Raw genomic sequence first — 14,688 nt, forward strand, 5'->3', positions numbered from 1 at the left:
CGGTCAGTTAACAGTGATGGCGGGTAGTTGAAACGGTGATGGCGGTTACTTGACAGGGATGATGAGAGCTGGTGGGGACGGCGGTTAGCTGACGAAGACTGCGCAAGGCTCAACCGTTATGAATAGCCATCGGGTCCACCCGCTTTTTACCTTCCCGATACCATGAAGCCGCCTGCGCTATGTGCCATATAGACGATCCATGGTTGATCTTCAGGTCGTTGAGGGGTGCTGCAGCGCGTATAACGACAGGGAGAGATCAGACGTGGAGGCAGCGAGCGCCAATGATCACGCAAAGAGGGCAAGAGTCGCATCTGGATGTCCATGTCTTGGTACGTATGGTATGACCCGAAATAGACAGTGACAGACTTTGCGCGAAAGTCTTCAGCCATGTCGGATTCTGGCACTGTATGAGAGCTGGAAGAGTGCTGTAGTCACGGAGAAGTGAGACAGCGAGTGAAAGGGAAAGAGCGCTAGATGGTTGCGTACTAGTGTGACTTGGCAACACTAGCCATCGCAACCGCGAAAGCATTCCATCACCAGTCAGGGACGCGCAAGAGCATTTGCAATTCAAACGGTTTTCACTGTCCGACGTAGTGTAGGGTCAATCGCGAATCGACCAACTTCCCGACGGCCCCGTGCCCCCCGTTCCCGCATACAGTGTCCGCACCGACATCGCGACGCGTTCAGTGTTCGCGAGCTCTGCTGAGCTTCCTCACGTCTCCTACACGAACCATCGACCCGACCCGTGTCAACAGTCATGTTTACGAGCACGGGAAAGACGGCGCCGCCCCAGGCTTTCATGTCGAGTTATGCGCCGCGACTACGAAGCCACGGAAACTCGCTCATATCGCCAATTGTTCCGCCCTCGAATACGCTCCCTGCGCCGCGCGTGACCAAACGAGGAACTGCCGTCGCTAGCTATGCCGAAGACGCCTACGATGATGACGATTTTGAGGACAGCGATCGGCCGCGACGGGCCACTGGCCTGCGCAGTGTGCAGAAGATGGACGTAGCCAGCGCAGACCATACGGCGCAAATAGCAGCTTTGGGGCAGGAGCTCACTGCGCCTGTGGACCTTCAAGGCATATGGCGAGACTGGATGGGCAGGCCGAAGCGCACACTGTGAGTGGCATGGTGGCGCACTTCAGCTATGGGATGCACGAGGCTAACATACTGCAGAACAGAAAGACAAGTGCAGACACAATCAGTCCTGCCTGTCACGTTGATACCGATTCGAATAGACATGGACATCCAGGCCTTCCGTCCTGACGCACCGTTGCCAACACCGTCCAACGCGCGAGAGTTCGGTATCAACGAAAACCTGCCCGCGTACAAGCAGCCCGATGTTACTCCCGCGTACAGGTTGAAGGACTCGTTCCTCTGGAACCTGCACGAGGCTTTGACAACACCCGACCAGTTCGCAAAGCAGTTTGTCGACGAACTGGACCTGCCAAACGACCGAAAGCCCCTCATCATCTCCCAAATCGCAAACCAGATCCGTCAGCAGCTCGAGGAGTACGCCGGTGTCGCGCTGCATCCGCTCTTCCATTCCGCAAACGCGCCTGCTGTCCAAGGAACAAATGCAAAGGCCGCTCTCCCTGCGACATCTCGAGACGGCACATCCACGCCTCAAGTACCAGCCACGAACGGCGCGTCGACCCCTCTGACCAATGGCGTATCGCGTACGAACGGCGCGCAGACACCAGCTAGCATTCCAAATGGCATCAGTGCAACTGCGACTGCACTGCCATCGGAAGAGCTTCATAACCCCGATGACACCTACCGGTGCATCGTCACCCTCAACATCAACCTCATGAACCGACTATACACAGACAAATTTGAATGGTCGCTGCTTCACCCACCCGGCTTCGCAGAAATGTTCGCCAAAACAACATGCGCAGATCTTGGACTCTCGGGAGAATGGGTAAACGCCATGACACACAGCATCTACGAAGCCGTCCTGCGCTTGAAAAAGGAAGCCTGTGAGAACGGCGGATTAGTAGGTGACGGCGAGATCGACAACGACGCAGTCGAGCCCACAATTGGCGCGGGCTGGAGATACGACCAGGAGCATCTCTGCGACGAATGGGAACCCAAAGTTGAAATCCTCTCACCGGAAGAGATTGAGAAGCGCGAAGGCGACCGTGAGAGGCAGATTCGGCGGTTACGCAGAGAGACGGCAAGGTTCTCGAGCACGACGAATATGACTGGCACCCCCGCTAACGAGTTCTTTAACAATATCGAGGGACAAGAGAATATGGGTCGTGGCGAGCGCAGTAAGAAGAAGAGGCGGTTCAGGAGTTTGAGTCCCGTTGGCAGGGGCACGCCGGGTGCTGGGGGAGGCTCTGGGTACGGCGGGCAGGATGGAGGTCTGCAAGAAGGGTATGTTTCAAGTTTCCCATTTCTTACCACTCCTATCTATGGTATCATGTGTATAAGAACATCAAAACTGATAACAAACACAGTGAGCGACAAACGTGGCGCTGCGCACACTGCTGGGTCTGGGGAACCGCTGTTTGGGCTGTTCGCGACGGACCCAAAGGCCCACGTACCCTCTGCAATAACTGCGGCTACCTCTATGAACGCGATAAGAAACTCCCACCATGGAGCGAGAATCTGTTCTATCACGAGAGGCCACAGCACGAGATTCAACAGTATCGGCCACAGCGGTGAGAGTCGACTGAGACATGTACTTTCCTAGTAGCGAGGGTACGACCTCAGCCATTGATTGTCCCTCCTGATGCTTGTTCTTCTCGGCTCAAAAGTCACTTCGTTGGGCAGAGACGAGGCCTTTTCTTCTTCTTCTTATTCTGGGGCATTTTCTGCAGCGTTGGCGTCTTGGGCTCGTTTGTTCGAGACAGCAGGCTTGTAAAACGACGTTATTTTCTCTCTCTCCCCCGCAAGGACTCGATCACTGTGGGCCAATTGGCTGGGTTCCAGATGCCGAGTTCGAGGCGGTCTCAGGCCAGGTGGAGGACTATTGCAATGATGCGGTTCGCGTATATTCGGCATGTATTTGCCCTTGGGAGGCGTGATGCGGACTCGAGTACAACCAACAATACGTGGTCTAAGCCTATCAGTCATGAGTACTGCTGTCTCGCATTACGATCGGCATATGGGAGATGTAGCGTCTGCCAGCTGGCAGTGCAGATTGCATTCCTATTGTGCCTTCCCTCTTTCTTTTTTGCGCCCCTCAACGTGTTGGGGACGCGTCATTCTAGTGTTGACAACGAGCCAATCGCATCTACTGTGTTAGCTTCGCGACAGAAGCTGAGGATGATGGGGTGGAGCGGTGAGACAGAGGGTTGGATGCGGGATGAACGTGGTGATTTGCACAGGCCCCCGTATCGTAAGTGTCGGTGTGGCTTTCTCGGGGGATTCTGTACGTTGCAAGTACCTTTGTATCTCTAGTAGCAACATGCCATAGCAGCATTGTGGAACTCATCTTTCTGGTTTCATAATACAAACATCGTTGGTTGTACCCATTAGACAGACCATCTTCGCGTTTTCCATTACGAAACTTTCAAAGGACTTGGGTGAGTTCCGTTGATGTCCTCATCCTATTGTCTTGGTGATGGCTTCGTATTGTGCACCCAGATCATCAGACGTTCGCCTATCACTCACCCATGTTGTCACCAGCACCAGCACTGCAGCGTCGGTACTAGCAGACTCATATTGTCTTAGTCAAACACTTTGCACACCCCAGCATCTGTCGTTTCATGTGCATGCGGCGTAAGAGCAAACATCCCAGGCATTGGTTAGAGCAGGACAGTTCTTGCGTACTGCATTTCTTGCTATTGTGCCTTATTGAACGTGACGTTATGAAGGCAGGCATCAAAACAGTCAGCACAAGCTTGCCTGAACATTGTACGCACCACATCGCACAGATCAAGGCCTCGTAGCCAAGAGATGGGCGTGCCGTCTTCGTGCCACGGCCACATCCCAACTATAGCAAAATCACATTACCAAATTTACCGTGTGTGTTGATGCTATTGTCGTGCAAGTGCGGTTTTGTTACGTGGGCGCTTAGCCGCCCCTCCCTCCAACCATCTACCTTCCCTTTTGCCATGATTCGCCCTCGTCGAAACGATCCTCGTTCCTCTGGTCATTATCATTCGCAGACTCGAAACACTGCCCGCCCCAAGGCCGGCATGTGGCTATACCTAGCCAGCCAACCAGAATGAATGTGCTGTAAACGGCTTAGCGCATCTTTATTGTGACAATAGCAACAATGGCCATGCTGGAGGCTCAGTGCGCGATCCTGCGAACTGCCCGTGTGGGCTAACTGTTGTGGAAGATATGGATCTGTGTGGCGTGTGGGTGTTTGGGGGTGGGTACGGAGGTGTGTAGGCTAGGCTTCTTCCTATTGTGTTGAGTATTGTGTTGGTTGTTTCAGGTGTCGTGGTTTGTGGGAGGATGACATGCGGGAGGACTGCATGTGGCTGTATATATATAAATGACTGCTGGTGCATATCGCCCGAGGAGGTTTGCTGAGTACAGCGCGGACAGCGAAAAGGTTGTGGTTCCTATTCTCTGGCGCCTGGAAAGATGAGCGTTTGTTAACAAAGTCTAGATTTGTACTGCGACTAACGCACGAATACCAACATCCACGGCAAACGTCATCGACAAGACCACTACATCATAATAACACAGCCCAGTATTGGTCCATTCTTACATCCTACACGTTTTCGTGGTTGCGCAACAATCTACCGGCAAAGCCTTTAACCAGCACATTTTACCAGTACTCGTAGTACCCGGACTCGCATGATCGTCGCACCAAACCATCACACCAACATCACGCCACGACCCCACGGTCACGATACCCCACAAGATATACCGTCAAAACTCGGGAATTTGTTGCTTGGCTAGAAAAACACACGTTCATATATGTCATGGACCCATTTCGAAAGAACAGTGAAATAGATCTTGTAAAAGCATCATCGTCGATAACCCACAATGATTCATTGACGACACCAACCAACAACATACCATCTACTTCACATCCTCACAACAACACTCCACACTCATCTTCTCATATAGAAGATCAGACACCAACAATAGCACCACCGGCCTACCACACAATTCCAGGCCCAAACATGCCCATGTCCAACATAACGTCACCCTACGACTCCTTACTGCAAGAAGGAGTAGACTCCAACCCCCACGAAGCTTCTGATGACGACACACCAGAAATCATCATCAACGCCGCCACACAAATCCGAGGCCATGGCAACATCATCTCCATTGCGCAAATGGACAGCGTACGAATAGCAAACCTCATATCCACCGTACTCAGCGGCCAGGACCCAACCGACAGCACAACCGACACGAACAAAACAGAAGGAGAGGATAATACAACAGCGCGTCCCCCAACGCCAATAACGCCAACAAGAAGGGAACACACATCGACAACGCAAGTCAGAGGCGTGAAGCGCTTCTCCAACATCAACATCACGGTAAACTGCGGCGCGACCATCATCGGGGACAGGAACATCGTAGGACCGGGACTAGGCGATATCGCGAGGCAGATGCAGATTGCGCAGAGGAACCAGGCGGCGTTGCTGGCTCAGCAACGGGCTGCGGCGGCGGCAGCAGCGGTGGGGTTGGGAGGGCAAGGGCAAGGAGTGAAGTTGCCGTCTTCTCCACAGGAGGCACATTCATTGGGACAGCAAGTGCATGGTGGTGGAGCGATACCACCGCGGGGAGTGACGATTCCGCTGGGCGTTTCGACACCCCCGATGAGCCGTAGTTCTAGCCTGAGCAGTGAAGCGGGAGGACGGAAAAGGAAGAGTGAGGATGGTGCCGAGGGTGTTGCGCAGAAGAGGCGCTGTTGAGGGTTTTTTTCTTCTCCTCAAGGTTATGGCGGGTCTTGCCTGGGTTTTGGGGGGGTTTCCTTTTTGAAGCGTCTTTGTAGTTGGGGTGTTGTGAAGGCGAACTAGGCGGATTACACTATGGTGGTTTGCTGTTATTGTACATTGAACCTACATGGGTAATGAGTTATGAGGTACGAGTTCTTTTTCTTATGGTTAGGTTGGTACATAGGCTTTGTGATTGTGGTTGGAGGAGCCTTCGGTTGGTGAATATCATTCGCTCGTCTCTACTACTGTACAGTGTTCCCCTTGGAGCGAGCCAGTTCCTATCTATATGACGTCGTGTGCTATGCATGCCCTTTCACGTGTCAGTACTTCTCACTGCTGATCGTCGACGGCTGCTACACGAAGCAAGGGGGGCCACACAAGAAACACAGAGGGAAGCAGCTCATGAGACAGGGCAATATCGAAAGAGATTCCAATGGTGCAGCGGCAGATGATGAATGGCTTGTGAATGGCTTGGTGTCAAGCCGCTTAAAACGTTAGAGGCCGCCGTCGGGGGTCGGGGGTGTCGGAGTTGGCCTTCCGCCTCCGCGCGAGCGAGCCTGTGCTTGATGCTTCGTGTCCTTTTCAAGTTGCACGTGGGAGCAGATAGAGCCATTGAGTAGTGATGGACGAACACAAGTGTGCGACGCGACAAGATAGACAGAGAAGGGAATTGATGTCATGACTGCATAGAGGAAATATAATCATCCGCCTTGTGTGATGCATCCTACCCGCCGCAGCGCCTCAACTCACCCCTGCTTAGCGGCATCCCGAACGGGGAAGCACTCCTAAGCTCACTACCACTCGCACCTTCACCCTGCCACGTCCAGCAATTCTCCTTCCTCTCGTCCTGCATTGTTGGCTCCGACACACCCAAGTCGATGTGAAGGTGTAGCAGCACGTGAACCAAGACAAATCCCCTCAGAAGCGCGGCGCCAATCTCAAGTGCGCGATTCCGTGGTTGCACTCGACGGTTGCGTAGCTCCCGAAGCGGTTCCAACACCTTTACCTGGCCTCTTCTCGCAACGCCATCGAAGCCGTCGAGCAAAGCAGCCTGTGCGACGCGTCTCTTCACCACCATTACGACGCCCGGGCTAAGGCAAAACTAATTACCTGTAAGCCCCTTTTGTTCAGTACTCCTTGCTCCGCCTCCCCCAACTCCGTCATCCTCTCGCGGTTTGCTCTGCCAGCTGTTGCATTGCCGTACAGCGTTGACATTGGACCTTGTGTAGTAGTCACCGCCGCACCCTCGAATCGTTGAACACGTCGACGCACACACATCCACCTCTTACATCATGGAGCCGTGGATGAGCTGGGCCGTATTCCTGGCCATTGGAGGCGCTGTCTACTGGTACTACATGCACCAAGGCAACACCGCCGATGTGCGAGGACGATCAACCACGGGCAAGTCCACAACCTCGTCGCTCAAGGAGGCGGTCAACTGGGACACCTCGGAGAAGAAGCCCAAGGCCGCAAAGAAGACTACCAAGGCGCCCCGCAAGTCTGTCAAGACGGCTGTTCAGGATGCTGGAAACAAGGCTGCCGATACCCTGAAGCAAGCCGCGCCCAAGCAAGCTGCCGACGAGGAGGTCGCACCGCCCGCCGCCTACACAAACAAGGCCCCAAGCGGCAAGGATGTCTCTGATATGCTCGGCGAGCGATCCGTCTCCCCCGCCGTCATGAGCATCAAGCCCTCGGAGAAGCCAGCCAAGTCAGTCAAGGCGCAGACACAAAAGGCAGAGGTTGCGACCGAGTCTAAGAAGCAGCGCCAGAACAGGAAGAAGGCCGAAGAGGCCAAGGCCGCGCGCGAGGAAGAGGAGAAGGCGCGCAAGGCTCTCGAGGAGAAGCAGCGTCGCGTCGCTCGTGAGGCTCGCGGTGAGCCCGCCAAGAACGGTCTTGGTCAGAGCAAGCCCCCTGCCTCGAACGCCTGGACTGAGGTGTCTTCCAAGGCATCTCGCGGCGCCGTCCAGCCTCCCAAGCCTGCTCCGACTGGCCAGCTACTTGACACTTTTGAGGCTCCCGCTCAGACCGCTACTACAACCACTGCCCCCACCAACGGCGCTGCCAAGACTTCCGCTCCTCTCAACAACCTCCCTTCGGAGGAAGAGCAAATGAGACTGGCTATGGAAGACTCCGCCTGGACCACGGTCCCCAAGGGTGGCAAGACCAAGCGCAAGACGGTGAACGAGGAACTCGCCGAAGAGCTTAGCAACGTCACTGAGACGAAGCCACAACAGTCCGCCAAGCCAGTCAGGCCGACTGAGGTCATCAAGGAAAACAAGAACCCCAGCTCCAGGTACCAGATCCTTGCTGAGGAGTTTAACCCCAAGACTGGCGATGACGCCGATGACTGGGCTGTCATGTGAGGTGGATGGACTGGAGTAGTCTCGAGACCTTGGGTACCCATACACGTACCCAGACGACGTGGATATTTCTGTCGGAGAAGACCTTGGTGTCAATGCGATGGTTGGCAATGTTCATCACGATGGTATCATATTTGGCATGACGGATGGGCGGGCACAACTCAATACGACGGCGGCGGAATTGTCTACTTGTAAGCATGGGCATGGTTGGAACAGGACCATCGGATGTAGGTTCCTTCCTCTACTTTGCTTTGCTGTCCAGGTTAATGGAAAAGCAATCGGCGTGTGGGGGTTGCATCTGATAGTTATTTGCAAGAGCTTCTCTTGCGTTCTCGTCGTGTACTTCAATACTACATCAGATCGCAGACTCTGTGCTGGAAAGGAAAAAAACTATCGAGTTAGAAACTGTGGTTGATGACTAAATGTGCGAGCCAATTGCGAGCCCTGTGATACCGTCCCTTGATTATTTGTAGAGTCAGCGGTGAATACTATAAATACATCCACACTCCACTGTAATAGCGGAAGCCCGTGCCAAGTCGTGAATCAGCTAGTTCAGAATTGGGCCGGGATTATTTCGTACCGACTCACATTTCTGACGCCATAGGTAAGAGTGTCGATTGCAGCAATCTGGCCTCAAAGTGGTATTCTAGTAGGTTGCGCGAACCGAGGGACGAGCGCAACGGCCCTCAACCTTGGGAACCGCACACGACGGCGGACGCAATATACATATATATCTGAGGCCATCACGCGCAGCCTGCTAATTGATAGTTGCACCCTGCAATTTACTACACTAGCCTGGAACAGAAGGAGTTGTAGTGAGACTACAGGTGGGCAAGGTTTCGCGCGCGCAATAGGTCTAGCTGGCTGACATAATCTGACGTTCCCGAAGTTCAATCGCGTCAAGGACACCTGTTCGGAGTGCCCAAATCACTACAGGGCTTTAACCTACAACTCCGCCGCCCATCCACCTCGTCTTTCGTTCTCTTTCCACACTACACGACCCAGCCATGGCGCAGATACGCGGCACAGCTGGCTACCACCTGGGCAACCAGTCCCCGTTTGGCAATTCGGGGCGCAACGACGACAGCAGGAATGACCCCAGTCCGCTCGATCAATTGAGAGCACAGACGAGCAAGCTCGAGGACATGCTGGACACTGTCGCCGACCCCATCAAGCCGTGAGTACTGCTCTCTGTACATGGGATGGTGTGTTACACACACACACACCGCCCGCCTCGAAGACTTGGCAAGTCTGAGAACATGGCTAACTCACGACCGATACTAGATACCTCCCTGGCATTGGTCGCTTCCTCATCGTTGTTACTTTCCTCGAAGATGCGCTTAGAATCGTCACGCAATGGACCGATCAGCTCACATACCTCCACGACTACCGCCATAGTACGTGACCCCCACACTTCCCCTCCCCGCGTGGATGGACTGCTAACACGGTCTCCTCTTCTACAGTCTGGAACGGCGTAACGCATCTCTTCCTCATCACAAACATCATCCTCATGATAGTTTGCTCCTTCGGCGTCATCTTCCGCAAATACTCCGAATTCAGCGTCGCGGGCCTCATGGCTGTTGTCGTTTTGCAAGGAATTGGCTATGGACTCGTCTTTGATCTCAACTTCTTCCTGCGCAACTTGTCCGTCATGGGCGGTCTGCTCATGGTTTTGAGTGACTCGTGGGTTCGCAAGAAGTTCGCGCCTGCTGGTCTGCCTCAGCTCGATGAAAAGGACAAGAAGATGTACTTCCAGCTTGCTGGACGTGTGCTGCTTATCTTCCTTTTTGTCGGATTCGTGTTCCGCGGTGACTGGGGTTTCTGGAGGATTATTGCTAGTCTGCTGGGACTTGTGGCTTGCATTATGGTTGTTGTCGGTAAGCAATATTCCTATTTACGATCTGCTAGATGCAAGAGGCATATGCTGACTTTTTACACTAGGTTTCAAGGCGAAGTTCAGCGCCATCATGCTCGTTCTCATCCTCAGCGTCTTCAACCTGTACGTCAACAACTGGTGGACGCTGCACCCGCACCACCCCCACAAGGATTTCGCCAAGTACGACTTCTTCCAAATTCTTTCAATCGTTGGCGGTCTCCTCTTGCTGGTCAACATGGGCCCCGGACAGTTCTCTGTCGACGAGAAGAAGAAGGTCTACTAGACTGCAACGAGATTTGGACTATGTTCACGCATCACGACACGTGCCTACACGCTTGGGCAGCGAAAACGGTCGCCTTGTATTCGGTATATATGCATAACAAACGTGGGAAGAGCGGTGTTCAAGATCAGAGACAACTTAGGAGTTGGGAGGAAAGGGGAGGTTTCAAATCTCCAGCCTAAGGCTCTTCTGCCAGGCGATTGGGAGGGCAAACGTGTTAGAGATATGGTCCAATCGGCGTTTTGTTCCCCTGCTGGCGATTGGGTTATGAATCGCCTGTCTTTTTTATGAGGGAAATCTTTTTACATATAAGCAAATGTATATCCGTCCACTTGGATTCAATTTCACATTTGCAACTACTCTCTTTCGATGTAACATGGGACACATTTCGCGGATCCACAACTGCAGAGTGGAGTCGAGCGCTATCGGTGAACTCCGCGTTTGCGCGTTTGCGGGAAATGTACACCTGCCACGCGTGGTTTGGTGTAGGGATGCAAGTGGGTAGTGCATGGCCGCTAGTTATCTAATCGTACATACGTATCGGAGTGTGCGACTTCCATGCAGCAAACAACATTCGCTACATTGATACAACGAAAGCATTTTCAATTTGACCGCACCTGAGCATACCGAAACCATGGCACCTAACAAGATCATCATAGACACTGACCCTGTGAGTTCCATCTTGCGAACCAAAAAGTGCGGGGTAAAAAGTCGGTGGGGGAAGGCCTACTGTAGTGGCGGTTGACGGTGGACAAGGATCGTGGAGAAAGAGCAACGATAGAACAACAAGAAGAGAACAGAGGCTAATAAGAGAATAACGACAGGGCATCGATGACATCCTAGCCATGCTTCTAGCCTTCTCGGCTAAGAGTGAGGAGCTGGATATACTGATGTTGAGTCTGACTTTTGGCAATGTCGAGGTGAAGAATTGTTTGAGAAACGTGGTCACGCTTTTCCACTATATCGAGAAGGAGAGGGCGTGGCGGAAGGAGAATGGGAGACCAGAAGGGTTTGAAACGTTGAATGCGAGGAAACCTATTGGTAAGGTTGAGCGATTGTAATCGCAGCGCTGGTGGAACGGAGAAGTTACTAATGTGTATCACAGTTGCTGTTGGTGCTGAAGAGCCGTTGGCGGAACATATGATGGTCGCAGACTTCTTCCGTAAGACGACACGCTTCTTCTCGAGATTGGTTCGTGACACAAAGACTAACATACCATCTTAGACGGTGTCGATGGACTCGGAGGTATACATCATAGCGTAAGCTTTTTCCTACCATTCCAACGCCTCGTAGTATTCTCGCTGATGCATAACAGCACCCCCATCTCTCGCCTGAAGAGACGTGGAAATCGCTCTTCACGCCCCAGCCGAAGAATCTTGCGCCCGAAGAAGCTGCAGCGCTGCAGAAGGTCAAGGAGAAGCACTCGCTCTTTACGCCGTCGCTCAAACCCGCACACCAAGTCATGCTCGACTTGTTGAGGGAGAACGAGCCGGGTACGATTACCATTGTAGCCGTTGGACCATTAACGAACCTTGCCATTGCTGCTGCGAAGGAACCGGAGACGTTCTTGAGAGTCAAGGAGGTGGTTGTCATGGGCGGTGCTATCGACGCGCCTGGAAACGTAAGTTCTTGTCCTTTTTTCTTTTCGTCACGTCTTCCTCCTCCCCTTCACTGAGGCTATTCATAGCGTTCACCGCCACCTCTCCACCTCATCTATTCCGCATCTACCCTCTCCATTTCCGTTCCACCATTCGGCTTGATAAAACAGTCCAACACCCCTCTTCGATATTCGCTAAACAAGCGCAACCAGATGACACCCGGCGCCGAGTTCAACACCTACGCCGACTCCATAGCATCAGCTCGCGTCTTCGCACTAACATCTCAAAACCCGCATCTCACCATGCCACCCGTCATCTCCAACAACAAGAAAGAGCAGCTCCCGCCGTATCCGGAGAAGTTGAGCAAGAGGCTGACGATCAAATTGTTCCCGCTCGACACGACCGAGTTGCATGTGTTGCCCAAGGCCATGTATGAAGATTATATCAATCTGAAGCCGATTAAGGGCAGTCCCATGGCGGAATGGACTAGTCTCTTTCTCGATGCAACTTTCAAGAAGAATGCGAGTTTGAATCCGCAGCAAGATGCTACAAAAGCTGGTCTTCAACTACACGACCCGCTGACTATTTGGGTAAGTTCTTTTTTTTAACTTATCCTCAACACACGTGACACGCTTGCTGACCATCTTTTTCTTTTCTTCACTTAATAGTACGCGCTCTGTCCGAACAATAGCGCGTGGAAGTTCAAAGAGGAAGATGTCAGGGTTGAGACGAGTGGGCAGTGGACGAGGGGATGTACGATTGTTGATCGGAGGGGTCGACCAATTACAGAGGGACAAGGCGATTTGAGCGAGGAAGTCGTCGGAGATGCGGGAGGTTGGAGGGATTCAAGGAGGGGTAATAGGGTGGGCTGGTGTACGAGGAGTCCCGGGGAGAGCAAGTTTGGGAGAGTCCTGTTACACCGGGTGTTGGGGGATGGGGAACAGTGGTAGAGGGTGGGGGGAAGGATACATGTAGAAGGGAAATTCGAGGTGTGCATGAATGTTGATGCTCAACGTCGTACTGATTTAAAGAGGTCTCTCCCTTCATTTTACTGCGTATGATTCCTCTAGCCTCTCTTCCAGCCAGTCAAAACCCCTCCTCTGACTATCCCACGTCGCGCTTCCTTTCGTCATCTTCCCAACAAACGTATGAGGCTCCCCTTGAACCTCAAATAAACTCGTCTTGACCCCCGCCTCCTTTAATCTCTTTTCCAAGTCCTTACTCATCGCGATCGGAATCGTCTGGTCCGCCGTGCCATGCACAATCGCCGTTGGCGGCCACGACGAACTCACCTTCATTACCGGATCAATTAGGTGCAGGTCGGCAGGGTAGCGGGGCCATATGGAATTCAGCACTTTTCCTGTAGCGATGGCGTGCATGGCGAAGGCTTGGCGCTGTTGCGGGTTGGGATGGGTTGGGTCGGCGGGTTGGCCTTCGAGGGAGGTGCCGCCTATGAAGACTGTTTTTTCGGCATGCACGGCGGCGACGTCGGATGGCGGTAGAGGCGCGTGGAAGGCGGCGGGCATGGAGGGGATGGGCTGAGCCCAGAAGGGGGAGGAAAAGGACTTTGCGCCGTAGAAGTCAAGGATCGCGAGGGGTGGCGTGGATGATGTCCAGGCCTTTTTTCTTTTTCGTCAGTCTTGTTGCTCGATATTTTCCTTTGAATGTTGTCCTGTAGGAACAGCTGAAAGTTTCCTCACACATCTCCCACGCATAATTGCCAACTGAGTAAGCCAAACCAAAAGAAGAAGAAGAAGTCTCTCACCGTAGAAAGCGCAAGATGTCCCCCAGAGCTAGTCCCCATAACCATCACCCTACCCTCATCGACCCGAACCTTGTTCCCATTCTCACTATCTTTCAAGACCCGCACCAAACCTCCGTTCTGCACCCAGCCTAGAACATCCTTCACATCCTCCATCGGCCCCTCAAGTACATCTACGCCCGGACAAAGCCGATGTTCGATCGAGAGAACGATCCAGCCTCGCTCTACGCAATCAGCGATCTGGTCTCGATTGTTTATGCCCGCATGGCCAAGCATGAAGGCACCGCCGTGGATCCTGGAGAAGAGTCAGACAGCTTCGACGTGGGTTAAACTGAGTCTTGAGAGAATGAGTTAAAAGGGTGCATGATGATTGTGACCCACCCCAGCTTTTACAGGTCACGACTTTCTCAATCTCTTTAGGTCTCTTTTCGGGGAACCTTATCAAGGGTGGGAAGATGATGGAAACACACACACATGATCAACACCGGCGCATCTCTCTGCGACACCTTAATTGGGAGGTATATGTCCGTCGGTATCTCCACGCCATTCACAGTTTTGTACGGCGCGCGTAGGACCGGACGCATGTCCTTGTTGTTGGAAGAGGCCATTGTGCTAGAGGCAGTCGTAAAAATGGGATGCCCGGAGTTAGGATTAGAATTTGGAGCTCAGACGTGGTCGGATCACAAACTTGGAAACCCGAGATGTAAGAACTCTGGGCTATGGACTATTTGCTGCGGCAATGATAGTGGTAGTGCACGCGCGCTAGTCCCACCTACCTTCGTACGAGCGAATCCCCGCCCAGCTAAACTAAGATGGATAATCAATCATCCCCATACCCCTCCTTCTGTCAACCGCACTTCGAGACGGCGGTTTGGATGGACATGCGTTACCGAGTGTCAAAGCCGAACACAATCGCACGTTCCGGATCTTATTGTGTTGCCGACTACCATTAAA

The 14,688-nt window shown here is 53.0% G+C and overlaps 8 protein-coding genes across 8 annotated transcripts; 6 read left to right on the top strand and 2 right to left on the bottom strand.

Moving 5' to 3' along the window:
* Nucleotides 1–503: 503 nt before the first annotated feature.
* On the top strand, nt 504–2,807 carry CC77DRAFT_579426 (SNF5-domain-containing protein). The gene is made up of 3 exons (XM_018532326.1): nt 504–1,122; nt 1,180–2,382; nt 2,466–2,807. Exons 1-3 carry the CDS (start codon nt 758–760, stop codon nt 2,671–2,673), a joined length of 1,776 nt encoding a protein of 591 aa, XP_018379470.1. The 5' UTR covers nt 504–757; the 3' UTR covers nt 2,674–2,807.
* On the top strand, nt 2,808–3,699 carry CC77DRAFT_579413 (hypothetical protein). Its single transcript, XM_018532325.1, has one exon. The coding sequence runs from the start codon at nt 2,941–2,943 to the stop codon at nt 3,409–3,411; it is 471 nt and encodes a 156-aa protein (XP_018379471.1). The 5' UTR covers nt 2,808–2,940; the 3' UTR covers nt 3,412–3,699.
* A 1,397-nt stretch (nt 3,700–5,096) lies between these two features.
* On the top strand, nt 5,097–5,834 carry CC77DRAFT_1014304 (hypothetical protein; the record flags this gene model as incomplete). Its single annotated transcript, XM_018523889.1, has 1 exon — nt 5,097–5,834. The coding sequence occupies one exon, from the start codon at nt 5,097–5,099 to the stop codon at nt 5,832–5,834; it is 738 nt and encodes a 245-aa protein (XP_018379472.1).
* Nucleotides 5,835–6,506: 672 nt separating this feature from the next.
* On the bottom strand, nt 6,507–6,970 carry CC77DRAFT_1026117 (hypothetical protein). Its single transcript, XM_018526194.1, has one exon. It carries the CDS (start codon nt 6,934–6,936, stop codon nt 6,583–6,585), a length of 354 nt encoding a protein of 117 aa, XP_018379473.1. The 5' UTR covers nt 6,937–6,970; the 3' UTR covers nt 6,507–6,582.
* A 121-nt stretch (nt 6,971–7,091) lies between these two features.
* On the top strand, nt 7,092–8,702 carry CC77DRAFT_1026118 (hypothetical protein). The gene has a single exon (XM_018526195.1). It carries the CDS (start codon nt 7,151–7,153, stop codon nt 8,219–8,221), a length of 1,071 nt encoding a protein of 356 aa, XP_018379474.1. The 5' UTR covers nt 7,092–7,150; the 3' UTR covers nt 8,222–8,702.
* Nucleotides 8,703–9,225: 523 nt separating this feature from the next.
* Nucleotides 9,226–10,377, top strand: CC77DRAFT_1067314 (SURF4-domain-containing protein; the record flags this gene model as incomplete). The annotated part of the gene is made up of 4 exons (XM_018528980.1): nt 9,226–9,395; nt 9,503–9,615; nt 9,682–10,095; nt 10,160–10,377. 4 exons carry the CDS (start codon nt 9,226–9,228, stop codon nt 10,375–10,377), a joined length of 915 nt encoding a protein of 304 aa, XP_018379475.1.
* Nucleotides 10,378–11,219: 842 nt separating this feature from the next.
* Nucleotides 11,220–12,922, top strand: CC77DRAFT_949530 (nucleoside hydrolase; the record flags this gene model as incomplete). The annotated part of the gene is made up of 6 exons (XM_018535263.1): nt 11,220–11,415; nt 11,480–11,536; nt 11,599–11,633; nt 11,690–11,995; nt 12,062–12,562; nt 12,641–12,922. The coding sequence occupies 6 exons, from the start codon at nt 11,220–11,222 to the stop codon at nt 12,920–12,922; spliced, it is 1,377 nt and encodes a 458-aa protein (XP_018379476.1).
* A 93-nt stretch (nt 12,923–13,015) lies between these two features.
* On the bottom strand, nt 13,016–14,427 carry CC77DRAFT_1002020 (alpha/beta-hydrolase; the record flags this gene model as incomplete). Its single annotated transcript, XM_018523176.1, has 3 exons — nt 14,209–14,427; nt 13,738–14,029; nt 13,016–13,591 (listed from the first exon to the last, which is right to left on the bottom strand). Exons 1-3 carry the CDS (start codon nt 14,340–14,342, stop codon nt 13,016–13,018), a joined length of 1,002 nt encoding a protein of 333 aa, XP_018379477.1. The 5' UTR covers nt 14,343–14,427.
* Between the last annotated feature and the right edge of the window lie 261 nt (nt 14,428–14,688).

Source organism: Alternaria alternata (assembly GCF_001642055.1).
Source record: "Alternaria alternata strain SRC1lrK2f unplaced genomic scaffold CC77scaffold_35, whole genome shotgun sequence".
Classification (NCBI taxonomy): domain Eukaryota; kingdom Fungi; phylum Ascomycota; class Dothideomycetes; order Pleosporales; family Pleosporaceae; genus Alternaria; species Alternaria alternata.